Genomic DNA, 23,101 nt, shown 5'->3' on the forward strand with positions numbered 1-23,101 from the left:
CGCGCAGCAGTTGGTGCCAACCCGAAATGCTTTGATCGATCGTTCGTTAGAATTCCGTGACTTGAAATGTTCAAATTTAATTTATGTTTAAATTTTTTTCAATTTAAGGAATGATGTGGAACAAAAGTTTCGAAAAAATCGGAAAAGCCTGCGCGACTCGAGAGTATTTTGGCGGAGGGTTTTTCGTAACTCGTTGGAGCGAGGAATACATTTTTCCAAACGTCTCATTAAAAATCCCTCACAAGTCCCTTGACCCATTTTATTATTCTCAAACAGAAAACTCGGACTGTATCACACCGGTTTGGATCGCGCACTGCTCTCCGATACGCGTTCGCGGGACACTCGTTGTGTGACGCGGTACGAAAATAGAGCGTCTTTCCGAATTCGAGAACTCGAGAGGGACTCGGGTTTCCGCATTTTCAAAGTCATCCTTCGTCAACGAGAATTCATGAGCGTGCGATTAATTGAGCAGTTTTTTTTTTCATTCTTATCGACGTATCCGAATCTATGCCTCGGTTTCTTTAATTAATGGAGAGCGAGAGTGATTAATAGTGAGAGAAATCGATCATTTTAATCGGTCACGATCTATTATCGACGCGAATATCTATCGTGATTTCAAAACAACGATAACACGATTCAAGAGATACGACGAAAAATAAACAAATGAATGAATTTATATTTCACGATTAATGTACCCATTATTTTCATTTATATCGTTATTAACGCTCATTTATATGCCGTCCAATAAATAAGGCACATTTACAGCAATATTTATTTTATGTTCCCCGCGTTCAAAGAATGACAAATTGTCGGAAGTCATCGACACACATACATGCACAAATTCGTGTGTATTTACGCGTACATCGGTCTGTACATGTAAAAATAATAATTATATGACCCACGCGTATAGCTATAGGGAATACGTTGCATGTCCACGAGTTGTTGATCGTACGACCTCGGTACTGCAGAGAGTAAAACATAATACGTGCACGAGTACGCGTGTCATAGGAGCGTCTCGTCTTCTCTCGCTCTCACACGTTCTCCCTCCTTTTCCCCTTGCATCGAGCCCCCGGAAACAGCGCGAAAAAATGGTGCGTTTGACGGATTTAGGGTGAGAGAATACTCGAGAGTGGTCCACCGTGTCTCGAAGGGCTCGCGCGTAATCGAGATCGATTTTACCGTTCGAATTTCCATGCGCGCCCGTCCGCTATCCACTGATACTTCGGTTACGATTTCCCATCGGAATAAACAAGGAGCCACGCGCGTATCGACGTGGAATAACTCGTGTTACGTGCCCACGCGTGGGAGATCAGGGCCGAAAACGTTTGGAGAAACGTTTATAAAGTACGGAGAAAAATAAATGTTTGATGGAATGTTTCACACGTACACGGGGGCGAGGTTGTATGTCGGAAAATCGAAGAGAGGGCGTTTATCATTGCCGCACATTGGTAACGGTCGCCGCGACGAAGATTGACGAGCGACGCAATTAAGATACGAGAATGTTTCATACGTACGTCTATGAATATATGAATATTTATCAAACGGTCTCGCAAGGTCCCTTTGCTCACACATGCATCAATATCTGAATAAATTTATAAATAAATTTGTAATGAATCGTAAAGAAAAATTCGATCTTCCGTTGGTCGCTCACGTAACTCATTTATTCGAAACGTATAAACGAGGCTATAATAATGATGAGAAATAATGGTCGAAAGGGTTATCCCGAACGGTCGGTATTCTAACAATTAGAGCCAATTCTGCTCGTTTGAAATGTCTCGAAAAGTGATATTAATGGGACGGTTTATTGTGTGAATCTATACGTATAATATGTACAGATCGGAAACTGCGTTGACAGTGAATGAAAGGAGGCAACGAGAACGAGAGAACGTCAGACATTCGGCCACTCTCACTTTCCCTCCTTTTTATTATTTCTCCTCTCTATTTACTTTCTTTACTTGTTTCACTCAATCTCTCTCGCCTCTTCGCATACACGAGCGTGGAACGGCAAGACTGCACACCGCGTTAAACGCGTTACGTAGACGCGTGCGCGGCGTGCGCGCTTTGAGAACCGGCGTACGACTGACTGAACGAGAAAATTGCACGAACCAGCCGCCGCAGCCCGTTGCCTGTGCAACGCGCTGGCGCGTCATCCGTACACGCTATACGCCCGCCAACGGATGATGTGCTACGAGAGTGCAAGGGCGCCAGTTTCGACTATGTTTATTTCGTTATAATTTCAAGAGAAAAAGCAAAAGATAAAAAAAGATATTCGAGCGCGGTCTTCCCTGCATTTTCGACTTCCGCTCGATCACTTTTCTCTTCGCTTTTATTTCTTTCATATGTTTGGGGAGCTTATTGTATTTGGGGGGAAAGAAGGAACTCGAGATGCGATCGAACTAACGGAGGGGCGATCGGTAGCCTTTTCTCGAGCCCGCAAATCAAGTGGATACGAAAACGGTAAGAATTTTGAAAAATTTATCGATTTCGCTCGTTAGACGATACTTTCAATGTTCCTGGTAGAACGAAATGAGCAGCTTTTTCTACTTTCTACGAAGCAGAAATCTCCGTACGAAGAAACCGAGAGCGAAGCGCATCGGGAGTCGACATTTTTTTCGAGTTTCCGCAGTCGCTGGTTCCCTCTCTTCGAGTTCTTTCTTACCTCGAAGGAGGTTCGCGAGTCCATTTAGCCCTCGTTTCACCTATGTCCGAGCGAACCTACGCGTTCGGACTTTTCGCTCGGTGTTTTTAAAGCGGAGCGGAAGTTTTCGATCCTCGTGAGATAAACTGGAGATTGTTGTTTTTGAAATTTATTCACTCGAAAGAATGACTGCGATGAAATCCCAGGAGTGACGAAGATTCCCTCGAGTTTCAAAAATTTTAACCGAAAAATGAGAAGAAAAAGGTGAAACGATTGTAATCTGAAATGAAGGCGAGAAAACGAGTGAGCAGCAGCAGAAAAGGTCACCGAAATTTATAACTTTAGCTCCTCTCGGGGAGAGAGAATCAGTCGAGAAGAGCTAGGCTCTCTTGTCTTACTTTCTTCTCTCCTCTCGTCTCTCGTTGCATCGCGTTCAAGGTTTATGGGCCATGGATAATATTCTGGTCGTGGATATCGCCGGATGCAATAAACGCTTTCGCGCGCGATAATGAGAACCGGCAAAGCGCGATTACGTTACACTATCGCCGAGGCTATCTTTCACTCTCTTCAATCTCGTCTCGCTTTTTCATCCTGAGCTACCCCGCATAGGTGTACTATTACTTTGCATTATACGTATATATATATAGGCGACATTGAGATTTGCATCGTGAATCAGGCCGAAGATTCTCTTCTCATTATTTCGTACGATCTCAATATTAGAAAATACGAATATCTATCCACAGCTGATGGCATTTTCAAATTATGGATATCGAATGATTATTAGAAATTCCGAAGGCAGTCACGGGATGCATTTCGATCGAAGTCGTCGGCGAATCATCGATGGAAATTAAAATTTTATCGATCGTAAGCGAGTAATTACGTTCTCAAAGGTTTTTTAAATCGAATTCACTTTTTCTGAGATAATGAAACCATAAATTTGATATCTTCGAGACCATACTCGAGGCACTTGTTTGTGCAAAGGAAATAGCGATGAAAATTCGAACACGAAGAACGATGGAGCTGCTTCTCTGCGATTGAGTATGAAATCTTCCATGATTTTTCAATCTTTCCCAACGATTCGCATTCGATCGGAGCGATATTAAGGCCCAAAAACAATAAAGCTACGAGTCACGAGAGAATGAGGTATTTTTAAGAATTAAAACTTCATATTTCAACGGGATTTTCGCTTTTTTTTAGCGCTTTTTGCATCTGGGAATTCCTCGGGACGGAGGCGTACAAAGCGAAGAAACATATGAGCGGAGGCCGTTAAATCGCTTCGGTTGACATATATCTGGCCCATATGTGTATTTGGACCAGCGATCGCGTCGCGTTCTCTCAGCGTTTTTCATGCATCTGTCCCGATCTCTTTCTCCGACACCCACGCGAAGTAGGAGCTCGTGATGCATGTCGCGAATGTGTGGGATGCTTCGTAATACTACAGAAAGCACAAGTGTACAGACCTAACACGATCGGTAACCAAATACTTTGCAGATGCGACTCAATGCGCCAAAGTGTTATGGTAAACGTGGATATACGAAATAATAATAATAATAATAATAATAATAATAAAGAAATATCCGTGAAGAAAAAACATTTTTAAAACGTCGTGGATCGAGTCCGCGTTGCGAGGAGCGAGAGTTAACGCGCGGGTGTGTTGAATATTCGTGTGCAGGAATAGCAACCGTCAAGGTTAGCCACCTATAACCATATGCAGAAAAGCTACTCGCGCACCGGCGCTGCGGTTTTGGGCATGCAACGGCAGACACCCGCCATTAACAATGCGCGGGAATCATCCGATCGATTTGTAAACTCATTCATGTTGATTCGGCTGTGCAACGCCTTCGGACTTTCCTTAATTTTCTTTAGAACTTTTTGTCGGTAATGCGTTTTTGTTGCGGTTGATTTTCGGAAGTCGATTTTACTACCGGCACGCACGCATATTATTATTAGAACGAGGGGGAAGTGAGCTCTTAGTTGTACAACATTTTGTCGATGAACTTGTACACTTCGACGACGCTGAAGTTTTTATAACGTTGGAGTCCAACGAAATTGAACGAAAATAACATTTTTAATTCACCAATTTTTTATTTCGCGAATCATTGGTGTAGACCGAAAAACTACGAATTGCATATTAGGCAGGTAACAGAATTGTAGAATTAGTAGAACTGCTTTCGGCTTAAGGGTGTCTACCCTAATTAGACAGGTAAAAAAAAACTATTTTCACGAGTTTTTTTGACTGGTACAAATTATAAAGATGGACACAAAAAGTGTTGGGCCTAAAAAATACACTTTTAAAATACACAAAATTTTTATTTTTATTTTTATTTTACGCAGTTTTCGTACAGAAAAATGGGGGGAAGACAAATCCAAAAAAATGGGTGTTTTGTTGATAAAATCTCTGGAACGGATGATCGGAAAAAAATGATTTTAGAATCAATAGGTGAATGGCTATGGCGCATTTCATACGATTTTCAATTTTTTCAAAAATTACGAAATGGTTTTTGGCAAAAAAAAAATAGTTACACTAACAATTTCAAAATTCGTATGACGTGCGCCATAGCTATGGTCATAAAGTACATGTGGTAAAATTTTGATGAAAATGGGTTGAATAGTTCCGGAGATTTTATCAACGAGCCGTCCAAAAATGTAATTTTAAGAAAAACGCGTTTAAACGAAGGCAGGTACGCTGTACCGCAACGCGGCGGTGCGTATTTTAGCGCGCTCAGACAGCCAAGTGAACGTCGCTCAAAAGTACATTTGGACTGATCAGATCTTTATTAAATTTTAGTATGATACTTTTAAATATGTATACTTTTGAAAAATGCAATAAAAATAAGTCGATTTTTTGCCCTCAACATGGCAATTTGTAAAACCGTACCACCGGTCTATACGAGTCATTTCTTATTTCAATTTTGTTATGAAAAATAAATTACACTCGATTCAAATGTGCATGGGACTGCATTTATTAGTCGCTTTTATATTTTGCCACTGTGACCATATTGGTTGCGAGGTTGAGATAAGTCGTGTCTTGAGATTTCTTGGAAAGTGTCTTTCCGACGAAAAGTACTGATTATTTTCGCAACTTTTATACGGTCTTTACATAAACTCGTTACTTTTACATGAAAGAACGAAAAGTAGCCAAGCTATGTTTCCTTCTCTACTGTTAATTCGTATATCATGAAAAATCACTGAACAAGTGAAACGATTGAAAAATTTATTGTTTCGTATCCAAAGGCACATTCTAGACTAGAATGAATTTGACTAGAATGAACGTTTATTGATAAAAAATTCAAATCCTAGTGGCTCGGCCAGCTTTTCAGTAGCGTTTTCGTAAATCCATTGGACGCTGGGCTGCCTTCAAAAACATTTGAAAATTTTTAGTCCTCTGGAGAAACCACAATGACAAACTTGACGCGATTAAATTGCTTGTGACACTTGGAAAAATTCTGCTGTGCTAATTTTTTGAATTCTCTGCGTCCAGGGACCTTGTCAAATTCCACCGATTATGAGAATATAATTATCGTTGAACCGAATCACCCAATTGATGAATTACTATTAAAATGGGTTATTCGAGGATGCAAACGAGTGGGACCGCCCAATGATTGATTGGATCGTCTTCGTGAAAAATATAGTAGATCGAAACCGCTACCAAATTGGTTATTGAAAAAACTGGTCGAGTCTTCGTCCTCGGACATACAAAAAAAACGTTTTTATTTTTTTCTGAAACGAGACGTCAATCGAACGGGGATAAACGAATGTTTTAAACTCGATGAAATTTGCTGCAGACACGTGACGTGCGTCGATCGAGAAAAGAAAGGCGAAGTGGAGGAAAAAATATGCTCAAAAGGCACCGATCACGCCCTTTTAATCGTCGGTTATCAAACCGCGCACGAATGCGTTCGTATGAACCGTAAACGTAGATAATCTGCTCCCGAGTAAAGTGCACCTGGCTCTATTGCGAAGGCCTTCCCCGCGTGTGCAAAGGACGAGAAAAGGTTAACAGGACTCGAAGATATTCCGTTTACATTCTTGCGATCGCGGCGCAGCGAGGAAACTGGTTTCACTCTCGAATGTCCAGGCGCGCTCGGCCGCGACGTCGCTCGTGAGATGAGGCTCCTCTCAAAATGGTATAGAGCAGGTCGAGCCGAGGCTGGCTGAGGAACGCGTGGGTAAAAAGACCCGAATCGATCAGCTGAAAATAAATAAAAAGGGAGAGAGCGAGAGAGGGAAAGAGGAACGAAGATGGCAGAAGTGGAATTGACCTCAAAGTCCAAATGAGATGAAACCGAACTGAAAGGAGCAACGTAGAAAATGCTGTGGAAGTCAGCGACGAAATTTCGACGCGAGTGTCAAGCCCTCTCGGATTATTCTGGGACGAAAAGTTCGGCTCATCTTTCTCTCGATACCGCCTGACTCGAATAACTCAGCCACTTCCCTTGCCTTATCTTTTGGTGGTTTCGATTCGCTTACTTTAATTAATCGATGTCACGGCTCCGGAGACAGAACGCCAAAGCAATAATTCACAATTCCAAGAAGAATGCGCACTGGGAACGAAATCCCGTTGAAATATTAGGATCGAAATAATTGGAATTTCTTTTTATCTCGGCAACAAAATTTCCTACAACGAAGCATCTTCGCACCGTAACGAAATTTTTTCTGGACGCTAAAAAATGTTGTTCAATCCATCAAATATTTGAGTGAATCTAACCAAAATCTTGAAATATTCCAATAAAATGACATTTCCAGCCCAACACCGGGAGAATTCGGAGGCTGATTTTAGAGACACCGTTTACATGGAGGAGCCGAGCAAATCCAATTATCCAAGTTTTTTATGGTTCTTGGTACACATAGATTTGGAGCTCTACGGGTTGCCGAGCATCAGTGATCCCCCAAATTTTCAAATTGCTCGCAGAAAGTGGATTTTTTAGCATCACCAATCTATAATCTCATCCATCCTTTGTCTACTTTTTATATCTCTCGTAATAAGGAGGGACTGGACCATAACGTCGCGTCGAGACCGATTTATCCGTGTAACTTTATGCTTTTATTTTACAAGCAATAATTCTCACGCTCAGAAATACATTTATATGTGTTTAAGTATCACTGTAATGAAAAGCGAACGATGCAGGATACGCGTGTACGAGAGTCGTCTGGCGTTATTTTGGTCAGGGTACGCGATCCTCCGAATCGTTAAGGGGAGCAATAAAAGCTCGTCCGTTCGATGATTGCTACGTCCCCGCGACTTTATAGTCTCTTATACACAATATCAAAATTCTTATATATTACTTTCGTTCGCACCGTTCGCACGATTCTTCGCTTTCCAGACGATTCGACTCTGCTGCGTTCGGAATTGGAGGACTTGCCGAACGGCGAAGCGAATATCTCGGATTTCTACGCGACAGAAAAAGCTCCAAATTCTGTTTTTACAATTATTTATTTTCGTGGAAAATTTAACAAATGATTTTATCGAGTGACTCATTACTGGAATTACTGGAGAGTTTTTTTACATCATTTCGTTGGACTCCAACGTTGCAAACTTCAGCGTCATAAAAAAGCATAATAATAACTATTTGTTAAAAAGTTGTGGACAAGAATGAAAATTGAGTAAAAATCGCGTCCCAGCGACGTTGATTTAAAGAGCAGCATTGATTTGGGATGCGAGAGAGATGCGAATTTTTAATTACGGCATGAAAGAGACCGAGGCTCCATCGTCCTTAACGATGAAAAACAAGGATTTTGTTCTTCGATGGAACCAAGAGGAGAGAAGGATCAAAAGGGTAAAAACGACGAGTATGGAGAGCGAGTGTACGCTTGTAAGACGTACGCAGAAGGTGCAGCTGCATAAGTTCAGAAAAAAGAGGCGTGTATTGAAAAGCGTGTGATCCGCGCACACTTCTTGTTTGCTAAATTAACAAAGCGAAACGAACGAGTCTGCTCTGCTTCTTCCAAAGGAAAGGACTTCGAAAGGAGTCTGGCCAATTTGGCGATCGATTGTTCATCACCGAGAAAAAATTCAAACGCTAATCATCCTTCAATGTCCAGACTTTTCTGTGCACACAAAAACGATGCTGATCGTATAATGAGTAGAATCGGACGACGCCCAATCAAGGGGCAGCATTTCTCATATTTTTTATCTCATCTTAACCCGGCAATGTATCATTTGTTGCGTGATTTATTGAGAAAAAAAGATTTTGGCCTGGGAAAAACAGTTCGCACCTCTCAAAAATCGATTAACTTTATTCTCACTCCAGTTTCAATTAATTACGATGCTGAAGTTCGCAACGTTCGAGTCCAACGGAGCGAACGAAAAAACATTTGTAATTCACCAACTTTGCAAATTCGGCAGGGAACGAAATTCGAGAATTACTGAAATTATTGGAGAGTTTTTTTAGATCACTTCGTTGGACTTCGTTGCAAACTTCAGCATCGTCATTTATATATTCATAAAATACTTCTACTTCTTTTAACACATAAACGAGAAAGGCACCACGTTGTTTCTCATTTTTCAAACAAAATTAAGGGGGGAAAATAATGTCTGAAGGTATAAAAACACGAGATTAGAAATGATGAAACGAAAAGCAATCGCTCTCATTTTTGTTGCGGCTCTCGTCGTCGAAACTCCAATTCCGAGGGATCCGAACACGAACTAATTACATCCGATTGGACCGTTTCCCTTTTTCCTTCATTGGAAATACAATGCATTGGAGAAAAGCACAACTTTTCTTTATCCACAATCTCCCGTTCCTCGACTGCCAACGACTCCTCGACGATTATATAATTATACTTCTGTGCATTGTTCATTTATCGTTGCAGCGTAAATCAGGAGCCCTTCTCTTCTATTCTCTCGGTTCGGCCTTGCCCTTGAATTCTAACGGTCGTCGCGAGACTGGTGTTTTCTCGATAGCGTTGCGACACGTGGAGCCATCGGCAATAAAATCTCAAGTCGCTGCTCGAGTTTCCTGGTAACCGCAATGTCGGATTTCAGATCTCCTTCGTGCTCTCTGTAAATGGGCTTAAATATAAGACGGGAAAAAATAACGTGTTTTTGGTCCGAGGAACTTCGGGAGGCTGATGACAGCAGGAACTATTTATTGTTTTTGAGGGAAAGTTTTTCGCGATTTTCGACGTTGCAGGCGCTCATGATTCCACTTGGAACTTCTTGCATGGTTTTGTCCAATAATTTCGGTCCTGAGAGCGTGATCTCCGAGCGACGGAATATTTTTTCCTCCGAAATAGACAATTTTTCCATTTCCCCGAATGTTTAGAAACCATTTTCCATGGCAACGTTCCGTTCGGTCTCGCGCACATGAAAATTCAACTAAAAATAGCAGTTGTCCAAATATTGAGAGGAAATATTAATGCGAGTGTGGGCATGTGACTTTTGAGGTTGTGTTAATAACCGAAAATTCGTAATAAATACTGCAAATACGTTTTGTCACGAGCTAACGAAAATTGAGGTCAAGGACGAACTCCCCACCCTGCGAAATTCGATGCCGGAAGCTGTCAGCTTTTCTCGTATCCTGGAGTTGAAATCTCGTCGAATTTTCTGGTACCTTGACAGCGGGGTGACGTTTATTCAAAAAAGGCCAAATTTTAAGAATTTTTTTCAACGCTACAGGTAATAGCAAATCAATTTTATTGATTGTCACAATATGAAGAATATTTCGGGAATTTTTCAAACCCGAACATCGATAATTAACTCGATGCGAGTAGCGAATCTTCAGAGACACTTCAGAAAAAAGTTGTCCATCGGTGAACAGTATGAATTGAAATCTACTCGAACGATCCTTTTGAAATTTGGCATGATTCTTCTTTACACGATCGACCAGGTATTTACGAGGATTTTTTTTTTCGATTTTTTGCATTTTTTCTAACACTTGGAAGTGAAAACACCGATTTTCGCCTAAAAACTGAGCCTATTTGTTATTGTAAAACGAATAATTATAAAAAAATTGAAAAAAAGCTCTCGCCTGGTCAATTGTGTAAGGAAGTGACATACCGAATCGTAAAAGAATCGGTCGAGTAGATTTCGACAACTTTTTTCCCAAGTGCCTCTGCTACGATCGAGTTAATTATTGATATTCGAGTTTCAAAATTCAGGAGATCAGGAAAATTGTCGATAAAAAGTGACGTTTAAGCTCACTCCTCTTCGAATATTTGTCTTGTGACGAGTTGAACAAGATTGAAGTGAAGATAAAAAAAAAAAGAACACTGAAGCAAATTCATATGCTCGAAACCGCAGTTCCAACACTTGCGGATTCGAGCCAAAATGATTAATGTGCGGAAGCGCATCGAAGTTTGACCTCCAAAAGTATCTCATTGATTTATTCCGACAAACTTGAGTGATTCGACGTGAAATAATCCGCTCCGAGCGATGAGAAAAACCTTGAAAAAAGCTTTTCGTAGTATTTTTCATCTCGAGTTTTATTGATCGTTAAAAGAGAATGTTGACGTATGCAACCGTTAGAACGTAACAATATTTTCGTGAGTGTATTCTCTTCAATATTTTTCCACCTTCTGCCATCCTCGTTGAAATGAAAGTATAGAAACAACTTTTGTTGGCACATTTATAACGAATCGCGGATGAAAAATACACAGGGGAATAGGAACGGAAGCAGAAACGATTCCTTTGGAAACGAAGAAACGAGCGTAACCCTGCGCGAGCTCAGCCCCGTCAAAAAAGCCTGAATGCTGAAACAACAAGCGAATAATCATTCGTACGAAAGTCCAAACGAAACGAAAACGAATCTAGAGTCCTTTTTTAATATTTTTTTCTCCTCGGACAGGTGACGCGTTTGCAAAGTAGGTCAGTAGGTGGAAGCGGCGTCAACAACATCGGGGCCCTGAGAGCGAGTGCCGGTTTGAGGTAGGCTAAGAGGCATGGAAGGACGCGAGGGAAGAGAATCTCTCCCGACATTGACCCATATCCTGGCGTTGCACTTGTTCGTTGCTTCTGCGTTCACGAAACTTGCAGAGGGCGCTCGCCAGCTCCAGACCTCGAGACTATCGGAGCGCGCCGCCGGGGAAACTTTGATTTCGACCAATTGAACGCCCTCAACGCCATCTTCGATGCAACCGATGCACCAAGGACACTCGCTGGTAAGCTCCAATTGCGCACACGATTCACAACCCACAGCCTCGTGGTCACGGCGAATCGTATCGCGCATTTCGTGCTCAGTAACGCCACATTGACAGATTAATCGTATCACAATGCTGAAGTTTGCAACGTTGGAGTCCAACGAAATGAGGGAAAAAATTTTTTAATTAACCAATTTTTTATTTCAAAAAGTATGAGCGCAGGTTGAAAAGCTGCGAATTGGAAATTCGACAGGAAACGAAATTGGAGAATTACTGAAATCTTTGGAGAATTTTTTTATATCATTTCGTTGGACTCCAACGTTGCGAACTTATGACGCTGAAATTTCCAACGTTGCAGTCCAACGAAATGATCTAAAAAAACTCTCAAATAATTCCAGTAAATCTCCAATTCTCTTCCCTGCCGAATTTCCAATTCGTTATTTTTTAAGCCACATCAATAATTCGTGAAATAAAAAAACAATTAATTATAATATTATTTTCGTTCATTTCGTTGAACTCCAACGTTGCAAACTTCAACTTCGTGCAAACTTTTATTTTTTATTTGGACTCATTTCCATAGGCATTCCGAATCGGCTTTTTTTGCTGTACGAACTTCTTGAAATTTGAACACTTCCTGTACGATTCGGTTGATTATGAGGGATTCTGGAAATAGTTTTTACTATTACAAAACTTGCGATAACTTTCTATCATTTTGTCGCTAATTTCGACCGCTTTCGAGTGGTCTGGAAGCACTTTTATCGCGTCAAATTCCAAGTGTTTCGTACTCATCGGATTCGACCGATTTCCACTACTTTGACAATCGTACTTTTCCCATATTCGCGAAAAATATACAGCGACGAACGTCCGCTGTATTTGAAAATTGCGATTTTAATAATTTTGTCAATGGTCACCCCGTCCGTTCTGGAACCCAACGAGTCGGGGTTACACCATTTTTCCATCAGATTTCAAATAAAGAGCGTACACAATTGGGAGGAAAAATGGAAATCGGTTAAGTTCGTTCGTGATGAAATTTCGAAAGCAGATGCGGATTCGCGCAAAGAAAAAGTCGAGGGAGAGCCTTTGTGATGTGAGAAATGGAATCGAGTGTTCGCATCTCCCGCGTCGGGACAGGATGGAAATTTGCATCCTCTTTGCGTCGTCACCCTAACGCGGTACGAAGCACGAGCAAAGAAAAAGCTTGTGTTCAGTCCTCGCAGTGGGTTACCTTTTCCAAGGTCAGAACGAAGCGACGGTGCGTTTTCTGTTGTTCGCGTAGCCCTGACTGCTGGCTGGTCTCTCTTTTCGCGATCCCCTCCCACGCGCCGGAGCAATCCCCGGGTAAATTCGCACGATCGATCTCTGAAATACCGTGGAAAACTCAACGTGGTAATTAAGGCAGATATGCTTTCGTCGTATTCCCATTTGGGTTCTGCTCGAAATTCAATTTCGAAGAATCTCGGGCTCGAGTGAAAGCTACCGAAAATCGGAATACGATATCAGACGACGTTTAATATTTATGGATTGAAAGGTCCAGCCTGTAGGGTTGGCGATAGAAAATTTGTTGTCCTCAGTGAGTCTCCTCGTTACGTCAACATGCACTCGGGCCAGGAAGCTCCAAGGTGAAACACTTTTTGAAGACGATTGCTGCCTTTGCTTATTACATAGAGCAAAGCATCGTCGAGTAATTTTCAACTTGGCGGAAATATACTGACACTAGGAGAATAAAAAAGGTCAAAATTAACGTTACAGCGATAAAATGCCAGAGACGAAATTGCAAGTGAAAAAATTGCTTGCTTTATTGCACACTCGAGTGTTCCCTTTTGGCTCGATTATTCCGGCTGTCTGAGACCTTTCCTTATCTGTGAAATGGATTTCCCTTCATTTTCATGAAAATTAACACTCTGGCCTATAAAAATTTCGAAACCTCGAAGGTCCTCCCCGGTTTCCGATGTCGTAACAGTCGTTTTTACCTTTCAATATCTCTTCGTGTATTATACATTATTAATGACGAAAAAGCAACAATTTTATGTCTTGTCAACAGTATTACGAATGAGAACCAAATTGGAGAATGAAAAATTGTACTTTTTTTCTCTCATTCATTTCTCTGGACTCCGACAAAACGGCTCATAATTACGTTATAGTTTGACGATTTCGCGATTTCGGAGAAACGTCGTGAGTTTACACGCCAGGAAGACGCTGTACGAATGTGCAAAACTGTAAAATTTCATAAAAGTGATTATAAGATTTTCCATTTTTTCTCTTTTCCCCTGCAACTTTGAGGAAACAATAAACAGTGGCAAGGAATTAGCCAAAGTAATTGATCTGCTACTTAAGGTAGTTCATGCAAGAAACGATTTTCTTAAGAAACTCTAAACGACTAGTCGACTGACACGCATATCAAATTTTAAAGAGCACGTCTCATTCGTTATTGAGATAAACGTGTTTAAATAAGAAGAAAAATACACACAGGGGCGTAGGGAGTACGCGTGAAAAATCGTTTATCTTTCCAGATAACGAATGAACGCTTCTTACGAAGTTTATGAAAAAGTACACAATAACAATGAAGTATATAACGAAAGTTTGGGAAATATTTCGGAGACGATCGTCTTGCTAGTAATTAAAGATACATTACGCTAAAGATTGAACGAGCACTCGTATAACCTGACATTTGCTTATTTCGGCATTTTGTTTCTCCTTGGCTTGGCATTCCATTCCTGTCAAAGCCCTCAGTCTTTTTATTAACACTTTTTTCTTCATCCATTTCCCTTTGCGCTCTCTGATGCGATTTTTAACATAAAAAACCATAATATTTTCGCCAGGGATGGATGAAATTTCGGGTTCGGTCAGCGATGAATCCCCGATTAATTATGACGCTGAAGTTTACAACGTTGGAGTCCAACGAAATGATCTAAAAAAACTCTCAAATAATTTCAGTAAATCTCCAATTTTGTTCCCTACCGAATTTCCAATTCGTAATTTTTTAAGCAACATCAATCATTCGTAAAATAATAAAATAATGAATTATAAATTTGTTTTTTCGTTCATTCCGTTGAACTCCAACGTTGGAAACTTCAGCGTCGTGATTAATTAATGACTTGTAATTTCATTCGCCAAAAGATAAGTTGACAAAATTTACTATTTCGAATGAATAATTCTGACATTAATTTAAAGTGATAACGTCTTCAATTAGGGAGGAAAAATCGATCGAATTTAGACACCCGTGAAATACAATTCTTCACGGATGATCTACCTTAAATTAGTTTCATAGTACGCACGTGACCGTCAATTTAGTGAGAAGAATGCAATTTTTTTGCAACGTTATCCGTACATCAATTCAGGACTGTTAAGACACGCGTATATTGATATACGCGTGGCCTTGACGTGGACAAGAATAATGAATCGTTTCGTAACACGATAATTTGCATCGTATTTGTGTGTATATAAATATATATAACTATGCACAAGATCTATGATGATGAGAGTATACAACGCGTTGTATACGCCCGAGTGCATTCTGTTCGTGTGTCGGGGCGTTGATAGAGACCTTGAAAACATATAATGTGTAAACGCCTACCTCAGGACATGGGACGAATGATCGTATGCGTGGTTACATTTTGCAGTACAGAGGGAAAAAAAATCCTGAGGAAAAATGAATATCTGACAAGGAGACTAACGGTTATGGTGATTTTCAATTATTTTATAATCAAATGGAGACGCGTGGCTTGAAAATCTCATTGGAAAATGTTTGTTTTTTTGATTATTTATTATTTTTATTGCGCCATTTACGATGTCTTGACGACAGCTTTCAAACTCCATTCGTTTGGGGATAAAAATATTTTTCAATTTTTATTCGCTTTTTGTGTTTGAAAAGAAAAAAGATTATTTAAAAAATCCAAACAGGTGGACTGTAAGGCACGCAGCTTGCTAATTGAGGCTTATTGAACGGGAGACGATAATTATGTACGCTACTGCACGGGTGAATAGAAGAGCGAACAGCCTGCAGCGCCGAAGGCGGGAATTTGAAAAACATTCACCCTCCAATTCCAATGCTTTCGTATATAAATTCGTGAGGAACGCTTCCCCCGTTTTCTTTCGATGCTACTAGCAGAAATCGTCGCTGAGAGGTTTCATCAAAAGAATTTCACGTTTCAACTGTTAACTTCAACACGGAGCCAGGTGGATTTCCACGAAACGTCGCGAAACTCGATGGAAATTCTGTGAAAAATTATCGCTCAGTAAAAACTGGCCTCACAAAGTTTGACTCGCTGGAGTTCTACGAACTTGAACGAAATCTCAGAGAAAATGTCACAAATGACAACTCCAGCTCGGATGAAAAATCGAATATTTCAATTGTAATTTTCATTTTTTTTTTTTTTTTCAGCAAAAATTGTGTTAAACAGATTTATTTTGTTCCGTTGCTATTGACGCCTCAATCGTTACGCGTATTATTACAAAAAAGGCTAATTAAAAAGTGTATCGCGCGACGTTCATGGTACATTGCTTCCGATGAACGACGATATTCCAAAAGTCCTTGGACTTGTATAACGAGAATAAACTGTGGGAGCGGCGAAATCGTAAATAGAGCAAAACGTTTCCCACCGCAGAGCCGAGACATGATGAAAGTAGTTTAATTACATTATTGTAATTATTTTTAGTTGGTGTGACACACTGCGGTATTTCAGCATTATTCTTGCTCAATTTACATCCGAGAATAACTGATGAATTAACGCGATCCGTAGGTCAGGAATGATGTCATAGTTCCGAAATATTTCGAATAACCGACAAACCTCATGATCGAGTTAATCGCTATTCCGGGTTTGCATGCAAAATTTTCACTGTCTTTTCGAATTTCTGATTTTTTTTTCAATTCACACTTATGCTCTCAACGTCGTTGTTGAAAACTCTCGGGATACTTCACAAATTGCTGCAGAAAAAGTTGTGCGTCAAAGAGTGGCTGCTAATGACAAAAAGTTTCGTAACGAAGTACGAAAACTTATTTTGAGGTTAGTTGTACAGGATATGCGAAAAGCTGCGGTATTTTTGAACGTAAAGTTCGAATAGGCCGATCAATCTCCTCTGATGATCGAAACTTCAATAAAAATTCGTCTGACAGATGAAATCGGAAGGAACCGGATGCGAAAACTGGTATAACAAAAGGTGTACGATTGCTGCGATTTGAGGCTCGGACAAAAGTGGTAGGTAGCAGGTGCACGCATAACCAACAATAGAAAATTCGTTGTAGCAGCGTCTCTATTTTGCTATACACGCGTGAGTGTGTGAATGTTCGCTCGTGACGACAGGTGTCGCCACGTTACAGTGCATGTGCGACTCCGCATGATACCACTTATTCTTTCGCATGTGTCTATCGCGCAAAGTAGTGACGGGAAAAGCATTATTTTTCAACAAGTGTTTTGAGAAATCATGTTTTTCGATATCACGCTTGGATATCGATTTATTTAAAAAGCAGACAAAAAATGAGTTTATGGTGTTCCATAGTCTGATGAATTTTCAGATGGCGTATCTGAATCAAACGTGATTGGCTTGGTTATCACAATATACTTGTGTTGATCGTATAAAAATACATACTTTTGTTAAGCAAACGCACATGAAAAACCGATAATTCCTCACATTGCATGTGCGTGTATACGAGATGGCCTAGCCTCGTAAAGCATGCATACCGTAATATAAACGAGGGAGAGCAAGGAGCAGCGTGTACAGCCATGTCAAAAAGTTAAGCCGCGTGACATAGATACAATCTGGATAAGATGTTTTTTATTTTCTTCACCATTCACCCCAATTCGAAAACAATGCTTTTCGGACGCGATACGATGTTCGTGTCTTATTGAGGCTTAGAACTAACAATTATTTGAATGATTTAAATAAAATTTGATAAAATATATCCAGGGAAAAGCGGTCACTGAACTAGTTCCGCTTCTCGACCCTGACACTGCCATTGCCCCCCAGTCCCGGATTTGTGTCAGAGCTCAATATTGCTATGTTGTAATGACAATTATTTATCTTACTCACCCCTCTCGCTGGTCTCCATAACGAATTATTCGTTCTCCAGTTATTCACTTGAATGAACCAAAAATCCTTTGCTTTTTCCCGGCCACTCAAACCCGAAGAAAAAAACACTCTTAATTTCGGATACACCAGCTCAAATTCACTACGCGCATATAAACATGGCCGGTACAGGGCCTCCTCTTGTCACAATTACCCCGGGGTCGTTGAACTTTTCCTCGTAATTATATTTTAACCAAACAACACTTTTATAATCCAACTAAATAATTTATACGTTAGATACATTGATCGTTTTACATTATTAAGTGATGATTATTAAGTAGCATTTTCCGATAGTTTTAGTTTTGACCCATTTGTAGTTCTCGACCTACTCAAAGATGGCGGCTCAGGCGGGCACACAACTCTTTTCAAAATATGTATACATCGATGTGGGTATATACACGTTGTCCTTTTTCAAACACTTCGCACAGGTTGTTGCTATTATCGCAATCAAAATAAACAAACTTTGTTATCTTTGATCAGTCACAGTCCGCTGTCAAATCAATGACTCCTAGCGATCCGACGTTCTTATGCAATAATGAAAAATAAAATAATTTTCGATGAAAAAACAGAATTTTCTATCTATCGTATTGCAGTTGTTTCTTCTCCGTCTCTTCCATCTCGTACTGCTGTTCTTTCTTAGTTAAAAAAAGAACGCGTCAATAATGTTCGGCACTTATCGAATTATTTTCACATGCTAATTGTGCAATTTCTTTCGGGAGTTCCCCAACGTCTGAATATATTTTTAATGAATATATACATGCAATATTTTCGGTACTCGAAAAAAAAACCGACAGCTTTTTGGTGGATGCTGATAGTATACTAGAAATCCAAGACGAGACGAGGTAACGATAAAAAATATAAATTAAGAGGTTATGTTCTCGTAAATGTCAAACTGACGTGTAGACGAGTGAGTAATGGCATGTAATGGTGATAAATTAAGAACAAAATTGAATCGTATACCTGAAATTCTGATTTGTAGTACTTTCTATAGAAGAATAGAGAAATTCTAATTTTATCAAACTTTTTAGAGTATCATTTGTTCTACGCGTGAGCTTGTAACAGCGTACCTGCAGTGTACAAACAAACAGAAAATCTACATGTGATCCTATGGGTGTAGTCGAGAAATTTCAACTGTATAATGAATAGTGGCGTTCAATTGCGATAAAAACATAACCTCTGAATAAAAATTTTAAGCGTTTAATGCTCATAATTTATAGGAATAAAGTTTTTGTTATAATTATATTTTCCCATAAGGGTTTGAGAAGGCAATTGAATTTTTTCAACAAATAATTCGTGTTTTTTCAACCATCGCTACATATATACAAAAATATTTGAATATATAAAGGAACTAGAATTCGATTTTCTGAATTTCTTGAATAATTAAAAAAAAAAAAATGTCAATTTTTAATCTTTTCAATTGAATCAAATTAATTCGAACTAATTGCATACACGTCGTATGCTACAATTATATTTATAAAAAGAACAATTCCATTGTTTGACAGCAATTGGATGGACTTTTTCGAAAGTTGCAATAATAAAGTTTCAGATCACTATTATTACCCAAAGAATATTGAAAACCTTCTATTTTTGTGTTCATGGCAGACGACTGTTGCAGGTATCATTGCAGAAATTATGAGGACCATCAGAGGAATGTGAAATATTTGTCGACAGAATGTTCTGTCTCTTACAACCGTATTTGAAGAAACTGCTGCGATGTCTGAGGAGAATTCAATTGAAGTACGTTTGTGCAACAGTCGGTGTGATAATGATGCTCGATGTGTTCGGAGCATTCACTCATATCTTCGAAGTGCCTTACAACGATAATTTTATATATCCTTACCATGGAGATATTCAGCCTTTTATTGAAGCTTTGAGACATAAAAAAAAGCCAGAAGTTGAACCAATAAACGAGTACAATTACACATTTATACATAACCCTAAAGACAAGTGCGTAGATCCAGATTTCCGTACATTGCAGTTTGTATTCTTGGTAAAATCAGCAACAAAAAACTTTGACAGAAGGAAAGGAATAAGAAATTCATGGGGTTTCGGCAAGAGATTCTTCGATGTACCGACCCGATTATTATTTCTACTTGGTACAAACGGTGGGGACCACAATCTCGTTGAGAAGATCAATGAGGAGTCTGAGAAATTCAAAGACATTCTGCAAGCTGATTTTGTTGACACTTATTACAACAATACCCTTAAAACTATGATGGGCTTCAAGTGGGCTGTGGAACATTGCACTAACGCCAAATTTTACATGTTCGTTGACGACGACATTTACGTATCGGTTAAAAACGTTCTAAGGTTCGTTAGAAATCCTGCGTCTTATCCGGACTACTTGAAAGAGCCCAGTAGAATGGCAGCTCGAAAACGGGAGATCAAACATTCAGATATGGTAACTGATGAGATCGAATTAGAACCGCATAATTCGAAAAATGAAAGCTTTCCTCCCACAAAACTCGCAGAATCGTCGATTGAAACGAAATCATCTGATAATTCAAAAACTTCAAGACCTTCAAACAAAACTGAACAGATAACACTATCGACTACTGAAAAATCTACTACAAATTTGCGAAATTTATCTGCTGATTTTCCTGATGTAGATAAAAAATTAGAATATTACACAGAATCTCTGAAAAATGAAACTCCTACAATAAATAATATAGAAAGAAAAAAACGTCAAGTTTTTGATCTCGAATTACCAGAAGATGTGAGACTTTTTGCCGGCTATGTATTCGTCTCTTCGCCTCATAGACACAGAACTTCGAAGTGGTATGTCTCCTTGAAGGAATATCCATATCATTTATGGCCTCCTTACATAACAGCAGGATCTTATGTTTTGTCGAAGGAAGCTCTTCTCGATATGTATTACGCGAGTCTCTACACTCAACATTTCAAATTCGACGATATATTCCTCGGAATTGTTGCAAAAAAAGCAGACATCGAGCCTTTTCACTGTGACGAGTTTCACTTTTACAAAAAAGATTACACCAAGTACAATTACAAGTATGTTATAACGTCTCATGGTTATGACGATCCTAAGGAATTAATCTCGGTCTGGCAAGAGCAAAAATCCTTGGGAAATGCCTAACTCAACTGAATCTCTAATTCAATATATTTCTTCGAAATTTTCGTCCTAGGACATTACAAATCTTTAGAACTCTACAAAATTGGTATTTACTATTAAAAATTAGTGTTATGTATGCAATGGTTTATTTTCACGTATCTATTCTTCTAGAATCTCGGATAATTTTCTTTCTCAATTCTTATATCTCATACTGAGATGAATGTAATCTCACAATCCAGTCGTAAAATGACAAAAAACTGCAAATTCATCCTTTGAATTAATAAAATCGTATTTTTCAGACGGAAGGATAACATTCGGTAATGATATAAACGATGTAAAATCAATGGTTCCAAATTATTTTCTCATTCGTATAATTCATTTATCACTTTCTCATTTGACTGAGTAAATTGTGCTATTGAATGCTGAACAGAATAGAACTCGACAATATTTTCTATTCCAGCAAGTTTCTTCATTAGGTTAAAAATTGGAATCTCTCACCAACGTTATATCAAATAATTATTATTTTGCTCTAAAGATACTGAAGAAAAAATTTGTGAGTCTCATATGCTTTCATAGTCAGTAGCGAGTTATATACAACGAAAAACATTTGTTTCAACACATTCTCCCCTACCCGAGTGATCAGTCGTGTGTATGAAACAAATGTATCAAATTTATAATACTAAAATGGTGTTTCGCTAAATAGCAGTAAAACGTATACCATTAAAATGTTAATAAAAAATATTATTTATAAATGCTCAGGCATGGCTACGAGCACGTCCACGCAAATGTTTTGTTGTACATCTTTCTCAATCACACAATCATGTCATGTATATCTAGTAGTAAAAAACGAAAATGTAAAAAAAAAGTCGCAATTTGTATACATATAAATAGACTCGCTCGTAAAATTGAGCACAGCCGTATTTCTACTTGGTTCCTTATTCATAACCATACTCAAAGTATTTACAACTTTTGTACTCGTTCGATCAAATCTCTGGTCCTTCCTTTGTGACTCAGTCTTCATATTATGGCTTATTATGGCTTGCAATGTTCTCATTAAATATACATCATTTTCTAGTTTCACACGTTATACTGTTCTACGTTTGTCACTGTCTCAAATCTTGCTTCGCCATTGTAGCTTTTATTAATGTTTGATCCAGACTAGTTGCTTCCCTCTTTATCATGTTTAACAGGATTTGCGAACTCTCCAATATCTGAAACATTAACAGCAAAATTAGAGCTTCACATTCAATGTAAAGTGAAATGAATGTGCGTCCATTTCACATCTGTCGTTTCCTCTTTCAAGTACACTAATATTGTTGATTAGTCGATGTTGAGGTTGGAAACCTTACGATGAAATAAGTGGCAGCTTCAGCTCCTTGTCACTGTCAAAAATTCATTGATCACTCCACCTCATGAGGTATAAGGCCAATCTGAAGCCGCTACGTCTTTCATCGCACCATTATTGGTCTTTTAAAACACTAACTACGACACAAATATTGAAATAAAGTTTGAAATGAGCGCTTAAATTGAAATGTATGGGTTTTGCGGAAAATACCATTCATTTTAGCAGAGAATTCACAATACCGACCTTAAGATACGCAGCTTCTGTATCGGCTATAGTTTTGTCGTATTCGTTGCGTACAGCAATTCTTTTGTTGAGACTGTCATCAACTCGCGTTAACTTGTACGATAGTTTCTCGATTTCTCGTTGCAAATGATTTTTCTCTTCTTCCTGAGAGTCAATTTGTGTTTGAAGTTCGTTTCTTCTCGTTTTCATTTCTTCCAAGCCTGCGGAATTTATCGTATTTAATTAATTGTGACACAATTAATGAAACAAAAAAATTCTTAAGAAAAAGAAGCAAGAATAAGTAGACTTGTGGATTGTTTGTTTGAAACACTGACATTTGACGAGTTCTTGGTTATACGTTTGTAAGGCAGCTCCGTGTTGAGACATCGCGCTGTGTTTTATAAGTACGACTACGTTCAGAAAATTGAGCATCTGATATTCGTTAATTGAGAACAAAACTTCATCGGTTTGGAATTTTTTTGAAAATTTTACGACGAAAAGAATCTTTCTATTTCAAAACTGTTTTCAAAACGCTTTGATGCTCTTTCTAACGGAGATGAACAACAAAATTTCCCATGAAAGGAGATTTCGTGTTATTTATCTGATGGTTTCCATACGGCGCTTTTTTGTAGCGGCCAGTTCGGAAAGTTCTTCATTTATATCTTGCAACGTTGTCGAGGTT

The 23,101-nt window shown here is 39.1% G+C and overlaps 3 protein-coding genes across 15 annotated transcripts in view; 1 reads left to right on the forward strand and 2 right to left on the reverse strand.

Moving 5' to 3' along the window:
• The window catches only part of usp (ultraspiracle), a 43,319-nt gene extending 25,427 nt beyond the window's left edge, over positions 1-17,892 (reverse strand). For 2 of the 8 annotated variants that reach the window (XM_043417450.1, XM_043417444.1), the window contains exon 1: positions 1,956-2,068. Coding sequence is in view for 1 of the 8 variants with exons in the window: in XM_043417452.1 (XP_043273387.1) it covers positions 17,744-17,762 (19 nt within the window). In the remaining 7 variants the exon portion in view is untranslated. Of the gene's footprint in view, positions 1-1,833; positions 2,075-17,743 lie in introns of those variants that run through there. The other 6 variants (XM_043417449.1, XM_043417446.1, XM_043417452.1 and 3 more) reach the window with 5 other exon arrangements.
• Positions 11,560-21,772, forward strand: brn (beta-1,3-galactosyltransferase brn). 6 transcript variants are annotated; one of them, XM_043417434.1, is made up of 3 exons: positions 16,512-16,719; positions 16,830-16,911; positions 19,395-21,772. In XM_043417434.1, exon 3 carries the CDS (start codon positions 19,452-19,454, stop codon positions 20,874-20,876), a length of 1,425 nt encoding a protein of 474 aa, XP_043273369.1. In that variant the 5' UTR covers positions 16,512-16,719; positions 16,830-16,911; positions 19,395-19,451; the 3' UTR covers positions 20,877-21,772. The 6 variants fall into 6 exon arrangements, with proteins under 6 accessions (XP_043273372.1, XP_043273369.1, XP_043273370.1 ...); XM_043417437.1 differs by lacking the exons at positions 16,512-16,719; positions 16,830-16,911 and adding an exon at positions 11,560-11,737; XM_043417435.1 differs by lacking the exons at positions 16,512-16,719; positions 16,830-16,911 and adding an exon at positions 18,145-18,621 and having other exon boundaries at positions 19,382-21,772.
• On the reverse strand, positions 20,878-23,028 carry LOC122409710 (Sjoegren syndrome nuclear autoantigen 1 homolog). The gene is made up of 3 exons (XM_043417460.1): positions 22,755-23,028; positions 22,441-22,640; positions 20,878-22,063 (listed from the first exon to the last, which is right to left on the reverse strand). The coding sequence occupies exons 1-3, from the start codon at positions 22,849-22,851 to the stop codon at positions 21,956-21,958; spliced, it is 405 nt and encodes a 134-aa protein (XP_043273395.1). The 5' UTR covers positions 22,852-23,028; the 3' UTR covers positions 20,878-21,955.
• Positions 23,029-23,101: the final 73 nt, after the last annotated feature.

This window comes from Venturia canescens, chromosome 4, assembly GCF_019457755.1.
Source record: "Venturia canescens isolate UGA chromosome 4, ASM1945775v1, whole genome shotgun sequence".
Lineage (NCBI taxonomy): Eukaryota > Metazoa > Arthropoda > Insecta > Hymenoptera > Ichneumonidae > Venturia > Venturia canescens.